The 21,013-nt window shown below is 36.3% G+C and overlaps 1 protein-coding gene across 17 annotated transcripts; it reads left to right on the top strand.

Annotated features, from left to right (window-relative positions):
- The first annotated feature begins 6,219 nt into the window (after positions 1–6,219).
- On the top strand, positions 6,220–18,533 carry LOC136263969 (uncharacterized protein C14orf93-like). 17 transcript variants are annotated; one of them, XR_010704886.1, is made up of 17 exons: positions 6,244–6,390; positions 6,542–6,633; positions 6,872–7,231; positions 7,988–8,047; positions 12,268–12,353; positions 14,509–14,904; positions 14,958–15,013; positions 15,069–15,145; positions 15,445–15,503; positions 15,549–17,371; positions 17,420–17,536; positions 17,588–17,706; positions 17,806–17,841; positions 17,902–18,021; positions 18,074–18,107; positions 18,163–18,288; positions 18,345–18,533. XR_010704886.1 is itself a non-coding variant. In XM_066058640.1 (9 exons), the coding sequence occupies exons 2-9, from the start codon at positions 6,627–6,629 to the stop codon at positions 8,437–8,439; spliced, it is 411 nt and encodes a 136-aa protein (XP_065914712.1). In that variant the 5' UTR covers positions 6,220–6,390; positions 6,542–6,626; the 3' UTR covers positions 8,440–10,150. The 17 variants fall into 17 exon arrangements, 3 of the variants coding, with proteins under 3 accessions (XP_065914712.1, XP_065914713.1, XP_065914710.1); XR_010704891.1 differs by lacking the exons at positions 6,244–6,390; positions 6,542–6,633; positions 6,872–7,231; positions 7,988–8,047 and adding an exon at positions 8,203–8,353 and having other exon boundaries at positions 17,588–17,630; positions 17,678–17,706; positions 17,902–17,941; positions 17,985–18,021; XR_010704888.1 differs by lacking the exons at positions 6,872–7,231; positions 7,988–8,047.
- Positions 18,534–21,013: the final 2,480 nt, after the last annotated feature.

The raw sequence follows: 21,013 nt of genomic DNA, 5'->3' as shown, positions 1-21,013 counted from the left end.
CTCTAATAAAGCAGTCAGGCAATATAACCTACTCTAATATAACAGTCACTTAGCTGTGTAGAGGAAACCCCTTTTAAAATTCCTGCGTATGCCCGTGAGTACTGCCACTCTGGAATTACAGTTCTGATTCCAGTTCTACAACCATAATCATTAGAATTGTAGTTCCAGTTCCTGTTCCTTTGGAATTACTTCTCCATTTCTAGAATGATGTGTACTTATTTGGCTTAAGTATTATCATGTGTTAAATCATGAGTCTTGTATTAATTATTTCATATATCAAGTCCACTGTGTCCTATCAAACAAGATTCTTGCCAAGACTAGAACCTGCCCTTTACGGCAGCTCTTTAGACACTAGTCTGAGAAATGCTACCCAATAGTGGTGTTATTAGTTGGGTTTTGTCTTGTGCACATTTTGAATTGGAAATCTGATGCAATAGCACATTCAATAATGCAATATCACAGAAATAATACTAGATGATGATCAACATTAGATTATATATTTTGAATGAAACAATTTTCTGTTTACTATATAATTCAGTGATCTCTTGTACAGTGGTCCCTCGATTATCCAGCCATTGATTAACCGAACTTTAGGTTATCCGAACTGTAGCGATGACTGCTCTATTAGAGTATTTTATATATAAGGTGTGAGTTCTATTAGAGTAATTGAACAAGGCTCTGTATATAAATGAATGGGCTTTGATTATCCGAACTTTTTGATTATCTGAACACACCCAGGGCCCAACGAGTTTGGATAATCGAGGAACCACTGTATGTAGGTTTAAACTTTATAATAAACTATATGACCAGTCATTAATATGACATCAACGTGGTTGTGTATGCATATATGTATCATTCCAAAATATTACTAATGTATCTGCTGTGATGTGTACAGGCACTAGAAGTCATTCATTGATCTTTTGTCAAATAGCCAGTAAATTTGGCACTAGTGTATGACTATGATGGTATAATTTTGAGCATAATGGGTGCTTTGAAGCATCAAGCATAATAGATAGAATACTATGCTACACTGTAATTCATCATCTGTGAAAAATGCATTTCATGGGGAAAAGATTGACTTGCTCTATTTGATAGAGTATAGTCAAGAAAGCATGCAGTGAGCAATCATTTGACATACTTAATATACAAAGCAAAATAACTGCTTTATAAATATTTTTTCAATGGTTGAGACCAAAAGTTATTATGTCCATTTCAAATTTACGGTAAAACATGGGAAGGCTGAGGATAAATTGAGCATAATTATGGGAACGATAGGCAGAAATTTTGTAGCACTGCAGCATAGCATATAAAAGCACAACAGACTGGTGCTTACCCATATATACCCCTTTCTTTGATCTAAATTGTAATGCATAGCTCCTTGCTTAAACGCTCTTTCTTTCGATCTTTCGGCATTTTCCAGCAGTCAGTGTCAATTCCAATTAAAGCCACTCAAGGGAATTCTTTGCAATCCTCATGATAACTATTAACAACTTTATAATACTCTGTGCTGAAATACTAGCTGTGCTAGTATATTATTATCACTCTAATTGTTTAGACAATGCGGAATTAATAAGAAAAGAATATAGACAATTAAAAGTACAATATCATGACAGTGTATACACTATATACACTGTAGTAGAAAGCAAACTCACTATATACACTTGCAAAGGGTGACTTCAACCACTTGAAGCCAAGAAGAATATGCAACAGTCTTTATTCTCTGTATTATAAATCTTGTTTTAATCGCCTATACACGTAGTACCACTCATCTCTACGCTATTATCATATTTATGGCTACATTAATTACTTAAAACTACAAACAGGAATTTTCATCATCACATCCAACACATTGAGGGGATGGTTGGTATACAGCCTTCCGTGTGGGAGTTCAGCAATGCTTTTATACATATATAGAAGGTGAACTACATAATAAAATGACAAGCTGTATTGATCATGCTATTTGCATCATTTCAATGATACTTATTAAGGGACCAGTGACTGTGGTATCATACATATTAGTATAATATTTATTATTCCACATACTTCACATTATATGGTTACAATGCATTCTTGCTTATCCGGAATAGACTGGCTAATATGTGGAACGATTTCTTTTAAAATCCTGCTCTATACTTTGAAAACTGTCATGCACTATCATTGATATGGCTTTGTCTAGCTTATAATTGTTAACTTCCAAGGAGTAGGTGAGAGAAGAATGTTTTTATTTGTGAATTCATCTGTGTGTCCTGCACTAATCATACAGACCCAACCATTTTAAGCATATGTGACCAGATTTGCAAAATGGGGTCTTTCAGACACATATTTGTTTGTGAACTTGAATGACCATAACTTAGTTTGCAAGTTTTCTCCATCCATTAAGCTCTGTTGGTGCTCCTTATTACTGAGCAAATTTCAAGGCAATAGCTTTCTTCAATCAAAATTATTTTATTGATTGTCAAAGTTAGTAAATTGGATGTGTGTGTTGTAGATTTGTTGTGTGTGTGCGTGCGTGCGTGCGTGCGTGCGTGCGTGCGTGCGTGCGTGCGTGCGTGCGTGTGTGAGGGAGGGAGGGAGGTATATATTCCACCTGGTATTTACTTGACACCAAGTACCAAGTAAGTATATACCAAGCGGAATATATATATATATATACCCCTTTTCACAAATCCAGTCACATATTATGTTGAATGTAATGGGAATTTCATTGCACAGGCTGTTTTGCTCCTTTATTAGGTTGTCTGGATTTTTTTCCTGATAATGCTTTGGATTATATGACTCCAGCTGCATTTATAGTTACTAATAAACATTTCTTTGAGTCTCATTGATTAGAGATGTATGGAAATTTGGTTACGCATGGTATACACACACACACACAAAAATGTACTCTTAGTGGAATTAATATTTTAATAATTGTCCACCTTCCAGAACAGTATACAAACAAAGTGTAAAACTCACACACCAGAATCAATAGCTCAATTACATATACGTAATGTATGTATGCATATCTTTTATCTGGACCTGCAATAAGGCTAAAGTACAAAGGAGTTTAACAACAAGACTCCATGGAATCCAGACTGAGAAATATCCCTGCCTATGAGGAGCCACACAACTGGAACATGCACATCCCTCTGCAATCAGTCTATGCTTAAACAGAGCATGACGTCTTATAGACAACATTAATAACTCACTTACTATAAAAATGTAATACTATATGATACATAACTTTTCACCAAACATAGTTTTGTGTCTGTTATTATTATTATCCTCTTTACACTATAATAGTATGGCTGCCATAGTTTACTACAGTACTTCATGAACTCTATATATATCAACTCCCACATTGTTTTGTCTGAATATTTGCAAGGTTTCTATTATTTTTAATGACTGGCTGCATGTACAATGGGATTTATTACAGTAAGCACTTTGGGCATGCTAATAAAATTAATGTCTGTGGGAGATTCAAGCATTTTAAAATGAGGGTTCCAGGAATAGTTAAGTCCTGCAGTTAGGTAATTATGATATGTGAGAGTTAAAAAAAAAAACACTTCAAAACATTGTTTCACAGTTGAATTTTAAGATTCCAGGGTTTTTATGGACAATTTTGAGCCTTACAGTAATAAAACAATTTCAAAATACACTTGCACAGTGAAAAATAGCTGTTATACACTGGTATACTAGGGTGTGTATAACACTGTTATACTCAAATTATACACACCTATGTATAGCACCAGTATACAATGATGTATAACAATGTTATACATAGGCTGTGTTATACACAGTGCAGTATAACAGTGTTATTTACAGGTTGTGTTATACACAGTACAGTATAACAGTGTTATAATATGCAGGTTGTGTTATACACAGTACAGTATAACAGTATTGTTATTATTATAGCTATATACACATGTCAGGTTGTAATAATATTATGTAATTAGATGTACAATTAAATTGTATACTTATTAATAATATCAGCTACATGTTAGTTAGTCAGTTCATTCTTTTTTACCTATATTTCTGTAGTAAAGAAAGATACTGAGACAAAGACAGAATATCAATTTTCAACCACAACAGACCACACATTCACCTCCAAGTACTGCGGGCTGTATTTGGAAAATGCTGCATTTAAATGTTTCAGTTAAATGTCATGCAGTTATCTGAACTCCTTGGTGCATGAAGGTATTAAAGTTCATAACTTTAAAACTATGCAAAATCACTAGTACTAGTCTTATGAAAGTATTTAACACTTTAAAGCATGTGCATGAATCTTTAGATGCTAGATACTTTAATAGAACTCTCATCTCTAATAGAATCATATCATGAATAATTGACCTAGATTCTGCTGTGGAATTACTCCAACATCATGCTCAATCTATCAATGGGCATGCATGTTTCTTATAGAGTCTTGTTGATTTACTCATCTCATCAACTAAGACATTATTATTATATTGGCATTTTGAAGGCTATCATGAGTATCATCTATACCTTGCACCATGCATGCAGGCAATAATACATGCATGTCATATAGCCACTAAAAAGATCGTATAATTATATACAACATAATTGTATATAATAACATGCATATACACACAATAATAATGCACCTTTAATATTATATATATATACATGTATGTTATATGGTAAATAAAGAAACTAGAGTTACTATGTCTAAATCAAACTGAATGCATGCATAAGTTACTTTTCAAGCTGGGCAATGTGTATGTTGTATATAGCATCAATGTCAATCACGCATGTTATGGCAACTCTGGTATATCTCTTTGCAATTGTAGCAGAGCTTGTCTAGCAGTGACCCTTTTATAGTAGCAAGCCAGTCGGCACTGTTCTGATAAGTTTAACACACTCCTCTGGCATGATTTTTCTGTTATACTACCACTTTCACAGACTTGATATAACACTCCTCCAACTGAATAGATATCACTGTAAGTAGACTGCCTATAGATTCCATCAACTACCTCGGGTGCAACTTGAGGAAATTTTTTGTGATATTGCAGTCTATCTTGACTCGTCAAATGAAGCATTTTTCCACATTTGCATCCAGTAGCCTTTCCAAAGTCAATTAGTAAAATCTGATACTTGCCACAAGTAGCCAATGTGCATTGGTCAGACTTTATAGAAGGACCTAATAAAATGTTTGTGGTGGTAATATCATTATGTAAAATTTCAGCCTCTGTATGCAAATACTCAACTGCATCCAGAAGTTGTGCAATAGCACTTATCCAGTCAAGGTTTTGCAGTTTACAAACACGTTTATCCAGCTCACGCCGTACAGTTAAAGATAATGGTGAGGCTTCTAAAAATCCATGAAATTGGAGAACAATTCTATATGGCTGTGTTTTGCTGCACAATCCAAAAAAGTAAGGAAGAAAAGGGTGACACAATGCTGCTGTCATTTCAGCTTCATGTTGTACATCCTCCTTAAGAGCATGGATGTGTAAATACTTGACTGCAACATGCATGGTGCGGTAGACCATTAACCTAACAATTCCAAAACTTCCCCTGCCAAGGTAGCACTCTTTTTGCTCCCCATGCAAAGTAGGATGAATTAACAAAGCAGGATCAATTTCACTGAGTGCTTTGGCTTCACTGTGCTTACTTACAATACGTTGGACATGAGGCCGACTCATTAACAATGCTTCTTTTCTCCGCTCAGTTTCCCATCTCCACCTTTCCCAAAATGTTCGAGCCATACACTTTAGGGTCGTCAGTCGCTTTTCTTGGCTTTTAAGCTGGGCACTGGTTTCTTCTACCGTCTTCCTTAGCTGTTTGCACTGTTGTTTTACGAGTTTTCGACTTTGACGCTGTTTTCTTCGTCTTGAATTACGCATGGCCTTTTTCTCCTCCATCGTGTTCTTCCTGAATTTTCCTCTTCCACTTGTCGCCTGGATCATTGTTTTGTAAGCTGGTGCTTTACTACTCACCGGCATAGCTATACTTGTATTGAGTAGCTGCAGAGTATTTATATACATGGAATTACAAAAGGTTACTTACAACAAGGAGCGGAACTGATGTATAGCAACTTGGAAATGACGAAAGCAGTTCCCTTCCAAAATGGCTTCTGTTGTTAATTATGGCTTCTGTACGACTCATTTGCACGTGCCGAGCCACGTTTCAGATGCTTTGGTAAAGTCTTAGATGAAGTGTACCCTAGGACATGAAATGTACAGTAGCAGCACTTCACAACAGATTGTGAAATACACCATCGACGTCTTGTAAAAAAAAGTTTTGATGTGATTGTAACACGGAATAGTTTCCGTACGTAAAGCGGATCGCGTTTGCGCGAATTTAGCTGGTTACCTCGTGTTCGTAGATTAGTGAGGATTATCGCTCTGATTAAGTACTATAAAGTTACTAATCTTGCCCAATAATTGTTAGGTAAGGGTTATGTAAAGTTTATTTCGTGTTAGGCGAGTTTTCGTAAGCCTCTCAGTTTTTGTACACTTGGGGCCTTATGACTTTCACTATACCATGCCGTTTTGTTTGTAACTAGCTTTGGTGGTTGTTTTAGATGTATTATTCATTTCAGGGTGATATTTCAAATACCAACTGTGTAGCTACTGGGTGAAACACTCAAGTGGCATCTGGCCCGTGAAAAAGATTCTCCAAGGAAAATGAAATGTAAGGTTGGGGTGGTAGACTGGGGCATTATTCCCAGAATATGAACAGCCTTAATTAGTCCTTGTGTATAACTTTGAAGTTCTTGTATGATAGGTTTAATGGTTGCCCACCACGCTTTTTTTTGTTTTTTTTATTTTTAAGAAGAGCCGGCCCCAATAATGGCACGCCCATCCATTGCATTGTAAACTCTATGCTACGATGTTCTATAAAATGGGTTTGCCTATACGTACACCTACAGAGCCAGAAAAGGAATCTACAGAACAAAGAATAGAGTGAAGAAAGTCTACTAGGGTATGAACAGTGGACACCCTGGATTCGGCAAGATGTTTTATAAGGCTTCAGTATTATTATTATTAATGCCTCTTCCAAAAAGTATATCTTTTAGTGGCTATCTGCCAAGATGTTTAATACCATTGGGAAAGTAATGCGGATGGATGCTAGTTCTTGTTGCCACTATGTGTCATCTTTTGGTGGCTACTAGCCAAGATGTTTCATCTTTTGTAGAGGAACATGATGTAATTGTATTGCTGTGTGCTAGTTCTTGCTACCAAGATGTGTCATTTTTCGGTGGCTACCTGCCAAGATGTTTCATCTTATGGTAGGGGAACATTATAATTATAGTTGTTGTACTTTGTGCTAGTTCTTGCTGCCAAGATGTGTCATCTTTCGGTGGCTATCTGCCAAGATGTTTCATCTTATGGTAGGGGAACGTTATAATTATAGTTGTTGTACTTTGTGCTAGTTCTTGCTGCCAAGATGTGTCATCTTTCGGTGGCTACCTGCCAAGATGTTTCATCTTATGGTAGGGGAACGTTATAATTATAGTTGTTGTACTTTGTGCTAGTTCTTGCTGCCAAGATGTGTCATTTTTCGGTGGCTACCTGCCAAGATGTTTCATCTTATGGTAGGGGAATATTATAATTATAGTTGTTGTACTTTGTGCTAGTTCTTGCTGCCAAGATGTGTCATTTTTCGGTGGCTACCTGCCAAGATGTTTCATCTTATGGTAGGGGAACGTTATAATTATAGTTGTTGTACTTTGTGCTAGTTCTTGCTGCCAAGATGTTTCATCTTTCGGTGGCTACCTGCCAAGATGTTTCATCTTATGGTAGGGGAACGTTATAATTATAGTTGTTGTACTTTGTGCTAGTTCTTGCTGCCAAGATGTGTCATTTTTCGGTGGCTACCTGCCAAGATGTTTCATCTTATGGTAGGGGAATATTATAATTATAGTTGTTGTACTTTGTGCTAGTTCTTGCTGCCAAGATGTGTCATCTTTCGGTGGCTATCTACCAAGATGTTTCATCTTATGGTAGGGGAACATTATAATTATAGTTGTTGTACTTTGTGCTAGTTCTTGCTGCCAAGATGTGTCATCTTTCGGTGGCTACCTGCCAAGATGTTTCATCTTATGGTAGGGGAACGTTATAATTATAGTTGTTGTACTTTGTGCTAGTTCTTGCTGCCAAGATGTGTCATCTTTCGGTGGCTACCTGCCAAGATGTTTCATCTTATGGTAGGGGAACGTTATAATTATAGTTGTTGTACTTTGTGCTAGTTCTTGCTGCCAAGATGTTTCATCTTTCGGTGGCTACCTGCCAAGATGTTTCATCTTATGGTAGGGGAACATTATAATTATAGTTGTTGTATTTTGTGCTAGTTCTTGCTGCCAAGATGTTTCATCTTTCGGTGGCTACCTGCCAAGATGTTTCATCTTATGGTAGGGGAACATTATAATTATAGTTGTTGTATTTTGTGCTAGTTCTTGCTGCCAAGATGTGTCATCTTTCGGTGGCTATCTGCTAAGATCTTTCATCTTTTTTCAGGGGAACGTAACATAATAGTATTGTTTTATGATAGTTATTGCTGCCAGGATGTCATATTTTGGTGACTACCTGCCAAAATGTTACATTGTTGTAGGGGAACATGATATAATTGTGTTGTTAATAAGCAAGTTGTTTGCTGCCACAATGCTTATTTTGTTTTTAGTATTTTTAAGCAAGTCTGTGTCTGCGCTCACATTAGTAAAAGCTTTGTGTTAAAAAGCAGTGTGCATGTAAGAAATGAAGGCCAATATTAACTCTCCAGGTAAGCAAGCTTTCGCTTTTAAGATGGTTATTTGTGCCACCTATTTGAATTTATAGGGGAGTTCCCATGAATACCTTTCAGAATGGGCTATATGGATGTTGAAAAACTGGAAAATGATGTATCTAGCCTTCTAGTGTATCGGGAATGTTGAATTCTTTCAAGGACATGTCCTATGCTTACATGAAGGGAAGCCTTGAGGCTTGTGTGAGAAAACATGATACCGTATTTCTATATTTATAAACCGTTAAAAATATTTCGTCGAAGCTAGCATCCGACGAAAATTAATTACGCGAAAATGTTCACCAACGTAATATTCGAGAAGTTGAATGAATTCGGTTAATTGCTTTCTGGCCACCTGGATCGAGGTTGCTGCGGTCTTTTAAAGACAAAGGCCTCCCTCATCCTAGGAGAGAAGGGAGCTGTCCGGTCTATTACACCGCACATTGGTCATGCCGGGCCATCTGATTCCGTGATAGACAACTACTACAGGACACATTAAATGGAGTATATATGCACAAATATGCAAGTTGATGAAAGAGCTTCTAGCTACAGCCATTTCACTCCAGTCCATTGCTTGACTTGTGACAGACAACTTCTGAATCTGGGGTGCAACCTTCATGAAACGGAGACGCCACAATTCAGTTTTACTGCTTGTCATTCTGCTTCTCCTGTATACAAAAAAGGCCATATAGAATTAATAAAGTTACGTAATTCATTGTTAAAAAATTTTCGTCACTTGAGGACACAGGTGAAAACTTTTTAACACAAAGATTTAACTCGTGAAAAATTCTCGCAGCTTATATTTATAGAAATACGGTATACACACTATATGTGACCGGATCTGCGAAAACCGACATAATGGCACATTTTCAAATTCTTTATTGAATATTTATAATCTACTTAGCCAAGTGTATGCTCTGGCCAATTTCAGCTTCATATGGCAACAACTTTTGGAGTTACAACCCTACAAAGTAGCAACAACAGAAAGTTCGATTTGTACAGCAAGCATTGGGAAAATAAATTACATGCGCTTACAAAAATGGCTGTAACTTACAAATACAATGCAGTACAGAGTTGCAACTTGCACCATTGTGTTCGTCATGAATAGGGGAGTCCATTACTGGGTACGTTGTTTCTTCTATTACCGTTCGTCACTGCATACAGAGGCGAAATCAGTGAAGAAAAATTGATTGCGTACAATCGTTTCAACGTGACGTAAATAAATGCCCATAACTTGCGTATCCTTTAGTCTACTGTAACGAAATAAAGCTTTTTGAACTCCTCTTGAGTAGGCCAATAAGACGATACCCAGGTTTTTATCATAGGATGCTTCCTTCACAAAAAAACAAAGCGTTTAAAAATTTAACGCATTTTTTTTTTGATTACGCAAATATTTTACCCATTGCAAATCAATGGCTTATACTGAAAATTTGGGCTTGCACCATTATGTCGGGTTTTCGCAAATCCGGTCACATATAGCTAATGTTGTAAACTAATTATATACATAGTGATTTAATTAAGTATTAATTAATTAATTAACCCTTTCACCCCTGAATTTTCTGGCAGACCATGGAGTCTGCTACAAATTGCATTATACAAGCTTAACTGTACACTATAGTACTTAGTTACCACACCTCTAAGTGATCGCTATGGACTAAGGGCCTCAACTAGGTTGCTTTTGTTTATGTAAATAAAATCGCTAAGAACTTACAAGGCAACAAAACTGAAAAATATGGTAAAGGCAGCTTAAATAAGTAGTCAGTTACAAATAAGTTGCTACAGGTAAGTATTACAGTCCATACAACTATTCTAAACAGTCTCCTTACTGAGCGATTGTTTCTTTGGCTGGTTTCTTCGTGATCTATCCCAAATCTTGCATCATGCATGTGTATACGCACACGAGCAAATCATGCCACACTTCTGAAAACAGCCGACGGTGATCCCTGGCTGTCTTAGCCTATCAATAGCAATCCAGTAGACTTCAAAACGTGACTATCAACTTGAGGATGCGTGACAGTCGTCTTTTCTAACAAGAAAAACTTTGCAGTATTACGTAACAAACCCACAATAGTGTGTGAAGGATCTGAAACAGGACCTCTGTGGGCGTGCACATTTCAGGGTAAGCGCATCGTACTGTAAAACGCATGATAGAAGTGGTAGCACATTAGAATTGTACTCGAAGTGCCTTTTATAGCCTCAAACCAGATAAATCTGGCTGAAGCAGTGAAAGGGTTTATTAAGTAACTAATATTTAACTAGGAAGCGATATTGTTAACTGCACGAGCACCTGCATAAATATCAGAAGTATATAGTGTAGTGTCAAAATGTGAGAATTCGAACCATGTACACATAGATAGTAGCGTGCCCTTCTGTATAGACATACTAGAAATTATATTCGCTCGATAGTTCTATTTAATGCCCACTGTAAATGTGTTACACAGTCATCTAAGTTGAAAAATAATCATTTAGCTAAGCTGCTAAACTATTCTTGTAAGCACTGTTAATATAACATACTGCACTTACTACCTCTTGTAAGTCGCTTCCAATAATGATAGTTACTTCTGGTTTCATTCCCTTCCATTTCATTTGGGTTTCATCACTACCCCTTTAACACAAGCTAACTTGTAGTGGCTGACTGAATTTATTAAAGTATTTAATGTAGGGATGTTTGTGTAGGTGAGATAGCTAGGTTGTTTTAGAATACACAGTGCATCCCAGTTGCATGACTCTTGCTCTCATGTTTATACTATCGTGCACCCTACAGAAAATTACTTTTTGCAATGTAAGGATTATGAAATCAGCATGAGGTAATGCCAGAGGAGCTAGGACATGGCATGATACTTAGTATAGAAATCGTTTCATGTGTTCAGCTTCATATTGAGCTCCAGCAATTTTACGATGGACTTAATTAGTAATAGAGCATTATCTAGAATAAATTATGATCGTATTCAGGTACCTGTGTTATTGTTCGCTGTATTGTTAGTCACTAGTAGTACTGTAAATGTAATAGACTTTGGCATCTAAAATGATGCAAGTAGCTGGTACATTATAGTTTTCATCCATGTTGGAATACAATATGTAAAATCATACATGTAATGACATTATGTCCTACCCCCTGAGGTAATGCAGCCCAATAATGGCCCTATAATTATTTATCCAATGCAACTGGCAGTCAGTACAGCTGTCATCCATTTTTTACAACACCATATATACTCAACAAAAAATGAATCTACTACATGTGCTTTAGATGTTTAGTCTTACTGCTGAAACGTATAGCTAATCCTTTTCCTTATTAAAATTGTGTAACTTATATTGAATGATATTTGAGTACATTTGTTCCGGGCTGCTTGTTCATGAATTGGTTATCCAGTGGTCTCTATTTATCCTGCAGCAGCATTATTTCCACTGTCAAAGTGTTACACCCACCACTAAAAAGAAATACTGCATAAATACTCAGTTCCTTGTAATATGTTTGACTAACGTCTACATACACTGTAGCGTTTTATGTTGTTTTAACTGTTATGCATTAATTTTATGTGACTGCAGCATGAAAAAACAAATGATAAAGAAGATAGCTTGGTTTAAGATGATGACACTTTGAGGCCAACATATGTTTCCATGGCACTCACAAGGTATCATTGTATATAATATTTGATAGTAGGATTTATTGCTTTTGGCAATTGGAAATTGTTTCATTGGTTCACGGTGTTGGAAATGACTTTGCCCCATGGCATTTATATTCATAACTTTAACACAAATTCAAGACAATACTCAGTACAGTTAAAACAACACCCAGAACAACCTGAATAACTTTACTGTGGAAAAGCATACACACCAATTTTTACAGTAACTATGAATTACACTCCTCATAGTAACTCTGCCAAGGATGAATCATGGTAGTCAAATAGCAAGTGGGCAGGCTTTAATTAGGACACAATTTAATTAGGACGAGCACAGAGCTATACTTCAATTAAACTAAATGTTTCTTCACCACACACAATTGCTACAAAACTACTAGTCCTACTCAACTGAGTAACCGCACAAATTTAGTGTTATACAAAGTACAATGAAACCTCGTTAATAGGGCCACCTCTGGGACCAAACGTTGGCTTTAAAAATGAGTTGGCCTTATTAATGAGGTCATAAAATACTACTTAGCAATATTTGGGACCTACTAGGCAGCCACTATAATGAAGTATTCTTATTAAAGAGGTGGCCACTAATTGAGGTTTCAGGAGTTGCAACTTACTTCTATTGAAAATTTATATGTGGCAAAGGATAACTAGCGAAGTAAGCTTGTAATTATTTGCATATAGGCAGGTAGAACAAAGATTTCTGTATGAAATCTACCTTAAAATTATCTACTTATGATGGATACATTCCTTAGCTTAGACATCCACGGCTGTACTTTTTAAAACAAGTTCAAGTGTCCTCTTAACTCCCGCTACTTTGTACAAAATAACTCCAATAAATTTGTGCAGTTACTTACTTATATCATGTGAGTATAACAGAAAGAACTAGCAGTTTTGAACCTATTGTGTACGTGGTTTGTAACTGTATACTTTGTCATGTGTAGTGAGCATGGTAAATTGGGTAGTCAACGTAGTTACGCTAATTGTGGTAGTGAGACTAGTGACTTTGCATATTATTAGTTTCAACTACTTTCTAATAACTTGCCATGATGAAACTCTTTCACCTTGTGATGAGTTGGGCCATAATTACAAGGCTGCGTGTATGGTATGTTGGGTTGGGCTTGCCCGCTCAGCAACATAATATAGACTGGGAGTTGGTTTCCAGTAGACAGTGAATATAACTGTGAATATAAATACACTGTGCTTTCTGCAATTGTCAGTTGATCTATGGTGATTTACAGTAAAGTATATATCGTTCACTGAAGATAGCAAATAGAGCACCAAGACAGCTGTTTACTTCTAAAAGTAGCTGTAGCAGAGATAGTAGTAGTGTGAGTGATTTTGTACCTATAAATGTCATACTCCTGGATCAAATGAGATAGTAAAGGTGATGATAATATTATTCCTTTTATGGAAACAATTAATTAAGCTAGTCATTACCATGCTTACTAATAATTATAGGATTAATATTTGTATCAAAGGTGCATGGACAATCAAAAGGCATACAACACTTCGATGTGTATGTATTCATGGAGTATAAATCAGTACTGCATAGCATGCATCATCAATTCCTCTATGCTCTAGCTACAGTTTGACATTGGTAGTTGTTTTGTATATAATATAATTCATTTCTGCATCTCCTATATATAGTAAGCTGCAAGAATTAAGATTGTAATTATATAATACATAAAGTGTCATGATCAGAACTTCAAATGTCTGTACAGATAACTATCTCCAGAACCTGAAACAAGGATATACTCTTGTTAATTCAGTAATACACGAGTCCAGAAAATTACTGAATCTACACAGTTTTGAATTTATTTCAAGAATTTTCTTGTAATTAAGGTATTGAGAATGGTTTAAAACCGTTGACAAGTAGATTTGCACCGTAAAATTTGTGATTTGATTATTAAATATTTAGGTGTCAAATGTGCCCATATGCATGGGTGATTTTCCAAATTCGGTCATATATCAGATTAATGCAGTTGCTGCATTTCAGTTTCTCTACTGAGAGACAGATTTTACAAAAAAAAAATATTATTCCTTGTTATTGGGCAATGCCTGTTTTCTAGCTCTCCAGTATACCCAGCTACATATGTAGCTTAAAGCTATTAATTAATATATAGCTAATTTACTTTTTTTAATTTCTCTGCAGCAAAGGTCAACAGCCACATTTTATGGCTCAAGAGACCATGGCCAGACCAACAGAGGACAGGTTTCCAGGCAAATGATAAGTGACTCATATGTAGAGCCACAGCATGCCAGTCACCATCATTGGGGGCCCGGAGATATGATTCCTCCATTAATTGAACATGATCAAGAAGAGAGTGGTCAAAGCTATGAACAGTTATGGGATGACATAAAAGGATTTATTGCCTCAGAGTTAGAAAAATTCAGTGATTTAGTTGAGAATTTTGGGGAGCGACTGGAAAATGTAGAAGCCAGTGTACGTCTTCTAGAAAATAAAATCACTGAATCTACATCTAGTTCATCTGATGGCACACCACAAAGCACACAGAAACGTAAAAGAAAATCAGATCTAAAATTGCAGGTAAATGTATAATCATTCTGAAGGAAATTTTTCTAAATGCAATTTAACTACAGAGCAAGATCAGAGTGTTGCATAATGGGCTAGATACCCAGTTAATTGCCAGTGAAGGGTAAGTAAAACTATAGCAGCTATAGAAGAAGTCAGTATAAAATAATTTAAATTAGAATTGATAGCAGCCATAACACTGAGGTGGTCAAGGCAATTCACAAAGAAATTGGTGGGGATTTAATGACTGTAAGAGGTATATAGCTATACATATCACAACAAAAATTACTACTTATACTACATAACTCCATCTTTAGTCAGTATTGCTATTACTTTAATTCATAATCCCCATACTAAAACGAAATAGTAGGGCTGGTGGTCTGTTTGTGTCTGAAAGTTTTAGATTTGTATAGCTCCAATAATGAAATTAATATTGATGGAGCAAATACAGGCAGTATTTGTATACAGTTATTGCTGTGTATATAAGCTTGGATGTTGTGAAAAGAGTTTATGTAGATGGGGTTAACACATACCGAAAGAACTTGAAACGCTTAGAAAATGGAGAAAATGAAGATGTAACGAATAGACGTGCCATGCGAGCAAGGAAACAAAGGGTAAGTATTATTCATAAGTGTATTGTTGTTGATTATCTATGACAGTTGTGGGAACGAAGGGGCAAACATGTGAGAGATGATGAAAAAGAAAAGTGGGATGACATCAAGCCAGAAATGATGTCGGATGAGGAAGTGCTGCCTGATGGAACCATTGAAAGGAAGCAGCTATCCTGGAGATCCCAGGAATTAAATGAATTTTTGTGTACCCTTGATACCAGGGCTGATGCTGCCTCAAAAACAGCAAGGAAAGCCAGAGTTCTGGGACCTCCAGTAGAATGTGTGCCACCTCCCACATGCCCCTCTTGGATGTTACATCATGAAGAAAATTAATTATAGTTGCTGACTACATAATGTGTGCTGTATAGCCATGTTATTATAACTATTATATTTACATTGGTACTGTTACAGTAAATCTTGGACTGTGCAGTGATGAAAGCTAACCGATGCCGTTTTATTATGAAGAAATGAGAGTGCAGTTAAATAATACTGCAATAATGTGTAAAATCCATGATACATGTATAATATACAGTGGTAGCTATAGATACCAAAAAAACATCATTGTCATTTTCTGAGTTTACAAGTCATAGCTTTGTTTCATCAGACATGTCAAGACTGCAGGCTGTACATAAAGAAGGACATAATACAATGTAGCAAAGTCAGTTGTACTCATGACAATACAATGTGAGACAGTGGCTGTAATTTATGTAATTACGTAGTATGACATGCAGCATGGCATACAACAAATGGAGGGTGGTTCTGTTGCGTAAGTGGGTGGGATCCATACTAAAAGAAAAAGACTAGTGCAGTCCAATGGCCGGATTTATAACGACTATAGTAGATTTAGCCCAGTCTCTAAGTGAATCATTCTAGCCATATCATGAGACCATCATAAGATGTCTAAAACAAGGCTACTTATAATGGACCGTCAGACTACTCATTATAAGTAGCCTTGTTTTAGACATCTTATGGTGGTCTCAAGCTGCAGTCAGCCCTGCTGCATGGTCACATTGCACTTGTAATTAGATAGCTAATTAATTGGTAGTATGCTTATGAAAAATAAGAGAGTTAGCTACAATACACAAACCAATTAATTAGCTATCTAATTACAAGTGCAATAATGTGTATTTTGTATTTGTATTTTTGTATTTGTAATTATTTATAGCTAGCTACAGGGAAGACAGCATCACCCAATAGAGGCTGTTCTTCAGCTGTGCCCTGTAACAAAATACATACAATAAGTTACAATATGAGTACACACATACAACGAAATGTGATTGTAAGAGTGATGTAGCTAAATATTAAATCAGAGGAGGTTTCAATAATTACTACCAGAGAAGTGTGCCATGAAACATCTATGGTTTTTTCATGAAATGTTAAATTGCCCCTATGAAATGTACCATGAAAGTCAATTCTTGGTATACCATGGGTTGATTCATAGGCCATGAAATGCGTCTCCAGATCAGATTATCATGGTACTTTCATGGCGTTGCAGTACCCATGAAACATTAAAATTCGTGGGATAAACCATAGGTATTTTGATGGGTATTTCATGGTTATTTTCATGACAATTTCATGCACTGTATCTGGTAGTGAATGTTACGTGGCAAGGTATTCCATTCTTTAATGATAGTAGCTGTACCGTACTCCAGTAGTTGGGACTAACCCTATTCTCGAACCTACTTTGTCATTATGAAGGTGCACGTGATACGCAGTTGTAAAACGGCAAACCGCAAAACATGGTTGATGGAACTTACCGATTCATAGAATGCCAGCTCACATCTTCGTGAACTGACGAGGTTTCTGATTGCCGGAAAGATGTGGCATTGATGCGCGCTATCCAATGCGAGGAGGGAAACAATTTTCTCAAAGTAGGCTGTGACGATTTTGTACCGTTGCTGATGTATTGTTTGGCTAAGGTAAAAATACGCTACACAAATGGCAGGGAAGGCTTAGCTTTGAGCTCACAAGTTTAGAGGTAGCGTGGGATGGACTAGTGATGGTAACGTAATCCAGTCAAGTGCTGGGATCGGACTGTAAGTGTACGTTTACATGTAGCCTGTGTGCATTTACAACAAATTTGACAGGTGCAGCTAAGGGAAAATCACTGAAAATGTATTGGATTGGCTGGTAAGTGTGCCTTCAGTCTGTACATTTACAACTATTAGTTTTGACAGTGAGATTCACCAGTTTTATCATGAATTTGGTAAGTGTGTCTATAAGCCTGCTTTATACTATAAATTTAGGCTTGCACAATTGTGTCGGGTTTTTGCAGATCCAGTCACATTTACATGTATTTTGGCAGGTATACTGAAGTAAAATTCACTGAAGTGTAATCATGGTAAGTGTATCTTTCCTGCTTGTATGCATCTACCAACCACATATTTTTTTGCTAATACAGCTAAGTGAAATCCACCAAAGCTGTCTCATGGAGATTGCTGGTAAGTATACCTTTGCATAAATGGCTTATATTTTGACATGCAGATGTGGCGAAATGAAATGATCACTGAAATGATCCTAGGTAAGTTTGTCTTTACAGTCTGTTCATTCCTGTCCACTGTTCTTTTTGACAGATATTTTAAATTTGTACTATTAGTGGTATTCCAGGTAAGAGTACCCTTGCAGGCAATGTGTGTTTATTTATGACTAATGTTTTTGGCAGGTATAATGAAGAATAATTATACGCCACTCAGTGACATTAGGAAGACAAAAACATATCTGGTGGCACTACATGGCAGGAATCATAGGGTTCATATCTTCTGGAATCTACAAATAGTGGAAACTAGTGGTAAGAGTACCCTTGCAGGCATTGTGTGCATTTATGACTACTAATATTTTTGGTAGGTATAATGAAGAATGATTATACGCCACTCAGTGATGTTAGGAAGATGTACACACATCTTTGGTGGCACTTCATGGCAGGAACCATAGCTGTTCTCCATGGATCATATCTTCTGGAATCTACAACTCCATTGAACTGTGACTCCATTTAAATTTATTAATTTTGCTGATCTAAAAAAAAATACATGTGCTTTAAATAGAAGGACTAATAATAGTGGGGAGTTATAATGCTGTTATACAGGGTATGTATACTACTAATATGCACATGTTATACATGGTGTTATACACTAGGGAAGTAGTGATAACACTGATATACACATGTTATACGCTTGTAATACATACATTATACACACCTGTATAACACAGCTTTACACATGTTATACATAGCCGTGTATATAGTATCCATACAGATGTTTTACAGGGGCTGTATAACGGATGTGTTATCTGTGTATAACATATAGATAACAATGTTATACATGTGTTATAAGATACTGGATAACATACCATTTTTCACTGTGTTGGTCTGTTGTTATTTCCTCTGTTGCTTCTCAGTGCTGGTGAGGAAGTTAAGGACATCCAATATTTAGATATTGTGAACAAGAATGGAAGAGATTTTATCCCCTATCTATAGAAATTTATAGACATATTTATGTCCCCAAATCAGGGATGAAGAAACTGGTTTAAACTATCTGGGCATGTATGTACAAAAGAAAAGAATAGCCCAACTTACTCATCTCTGATTCATCCCATATTAGGTGAGTGACTTAGAATGGATACAAGAATTGTTTTTCTCCAACATAGAGTTGAAAAATTGTTGTGCATACATGAGCCAAGGTGTTTAAGTGGCAAACGTGTTACTGAATGCTGTGAGTATTGCAAAAATATTGCTACATCACTTTCATTACTATCATACTGGGACGACAGCACACCTGATACTTCCAAAAAAAAAATAGAACAATCATTTCAATAAATGTTCTGACTTCAGTTGAAACCATTTAGTAATGTGGATGTAGCAACATTAATTTTAGTAGTAGTGTGTTCCATTTCTTGGGTGGGTAGAAACTTCATGCACAAGGTATAGGAGGATTGGTGATAAAGTCTCGTTTGGTCAGAGTGTGTTTAAAAGTATGAATAAACTTGGAGTGCAATAAGTTTGTTCTTGGCAGAGCAGGGATAGTCTAGTTTTCTTGTGTCTATATATCTCTTCCAAGGTACATACTGTAGACCACTAGTATTGAAAAGATTCAGAGGGCTGCTATAGATGTATGCTAAATAATTGCATTAGATACAACAGTGTCATGACAATGCTCCAGCAATTGCAATAGTGTAAAATGTTTAATATGTCCCACACAGTGCTGGCATATTCTATAGGGTGAGCTGAACTAAGCAGTTTCTTTAGCTGCTTAAAGGCATGCAATTATTATAAACTCTTTATGAACTAGCTAGATGCTTTAGACACTATAGTCTGGTAGATATAACTGAAAAAAGGGGTGAACCCGGAAAAAATTTGAAGAAAGCTGAATTTGGTATCATTAGAAAGCAAATTTTTCATAGAATAACATATCCAAAATCCTCTAAAATCCATCTAGGGGAAAATTTTTTATGGCCAATTTAGTATTGAGGCATATATGACTGGATTCAGGAAAGTGGATCTTCCACGCATATCCAATTTACCAACTTTGACAACTCATAACTTCAAATTGGAAAATGATATTGACTTGAAATTGGATCAGTAGTGAGCACCAGCATTACTTATTAGGTGGAGAAAATTGCGGATTGATATTCAACTTGAACACTAAGTTGTAGTTTCTCAATCGGATGTATTTGCAGACCCATTTTTGCAAATCTGGTCATTTTTGACCAACAAAAATGTGCTATCCTTAAATTATTTTTTCACAAGAAACAGTTTCCTTAGCACTTCTGCAACTCTCTCCTCCACATTTTGCAACACACTAATAATCCATGTTTGCAACAAGAGCATAACATTACTACCACATGGATTTGCAGTGGAAAGCTGGAATTTATATTGTACAAAATTAATTATATGATCTATGGGACTGGTCCCATGTCTATCATCATCAGTTGCAGCCTTAGTCCTTCTAGTTTCCAGCCCCATATCAAGTTCCCTCCAATGAATAACTTCTGGCATCAGCTAAAACCATTGATCCTGAAAACTCCATCCAACTGCAAGGGTTAGCACACTTTCACAGCTCGCATGTGTAATAACTTTCTGATGCCACCATTTCCATGTACTTTGTTTTGTATACCTGAGACTCCTCAATAAATCAGACTGATTTCCATCAAACTCCAACTTTTTCAACATGCGCAATTGTTGCATTATATAATCTATCATTAACTTTTCAATTGTTTGCACACCATTTGATTGCTGATTAGGCCGACTTTACCTATTCAAATGTTGCGGATATTGTATCACAGCCACCCAGGCATGTGAAAAGAGGACCTACATATGTGCCCAATAATGTCATTATTTTTCCAGATCTTCAAATGTTTTACAACCTCTGAATGAAAAGAGATACGTACTTGTCATATTCTGCTTCCAGCATGCACCAGTAGGCAGTAGCACAAGAACTTCATTGTTGTCAGCATCTACAACATTCACTCTACTTCCTTCAATTACAAAATTGAAGTGTGCATTGGACCATCAGTATGTC

The sequence above is a fragment of the Dysidea avara genome, chromosome 8 (genome assembly GCF_963678975.1).
Source record: "Dysidea avara chromosome 8, odDysAvar1.4, whole genome shotgun sequence".
NCBI classification, from domain to species: Eukaryota; Metazoa; Porifera; class Demospongiae; order Dictyoceratida; family Dysideidae; genus Dysidea; species Dysidea avara.
The sequence above is the reverse complement of the archived record's forward strand: the minus strand, read 5'-3'. Positions and strand labels throughout refer to the sequence as shown.

Bases quoted from the DNA above. Each gene is read 5' to 3' on its own strand.
- LOC136263969 (XM_066058638.1), top strand. From the start codon at position 14,581: ATGATAAGTGACTCATATGTAGAGCCACAGCATGCCAGTCACCATCAT. The intron at 15,014-15,068 runs GTAAGTAAAACT...AATTTAAATTAG, and splicing joins CAGTTAATTGCCAGTGAAGG to AATTGATAGCAGCCATAACA. The intron at 15,504-15,548 runs GTAAGTATTATT...TATCTATGACAG, and splicing joins TGCGAGCAAGGAAACAAAGG to TTGTGGGAACGAAGGGGCAA.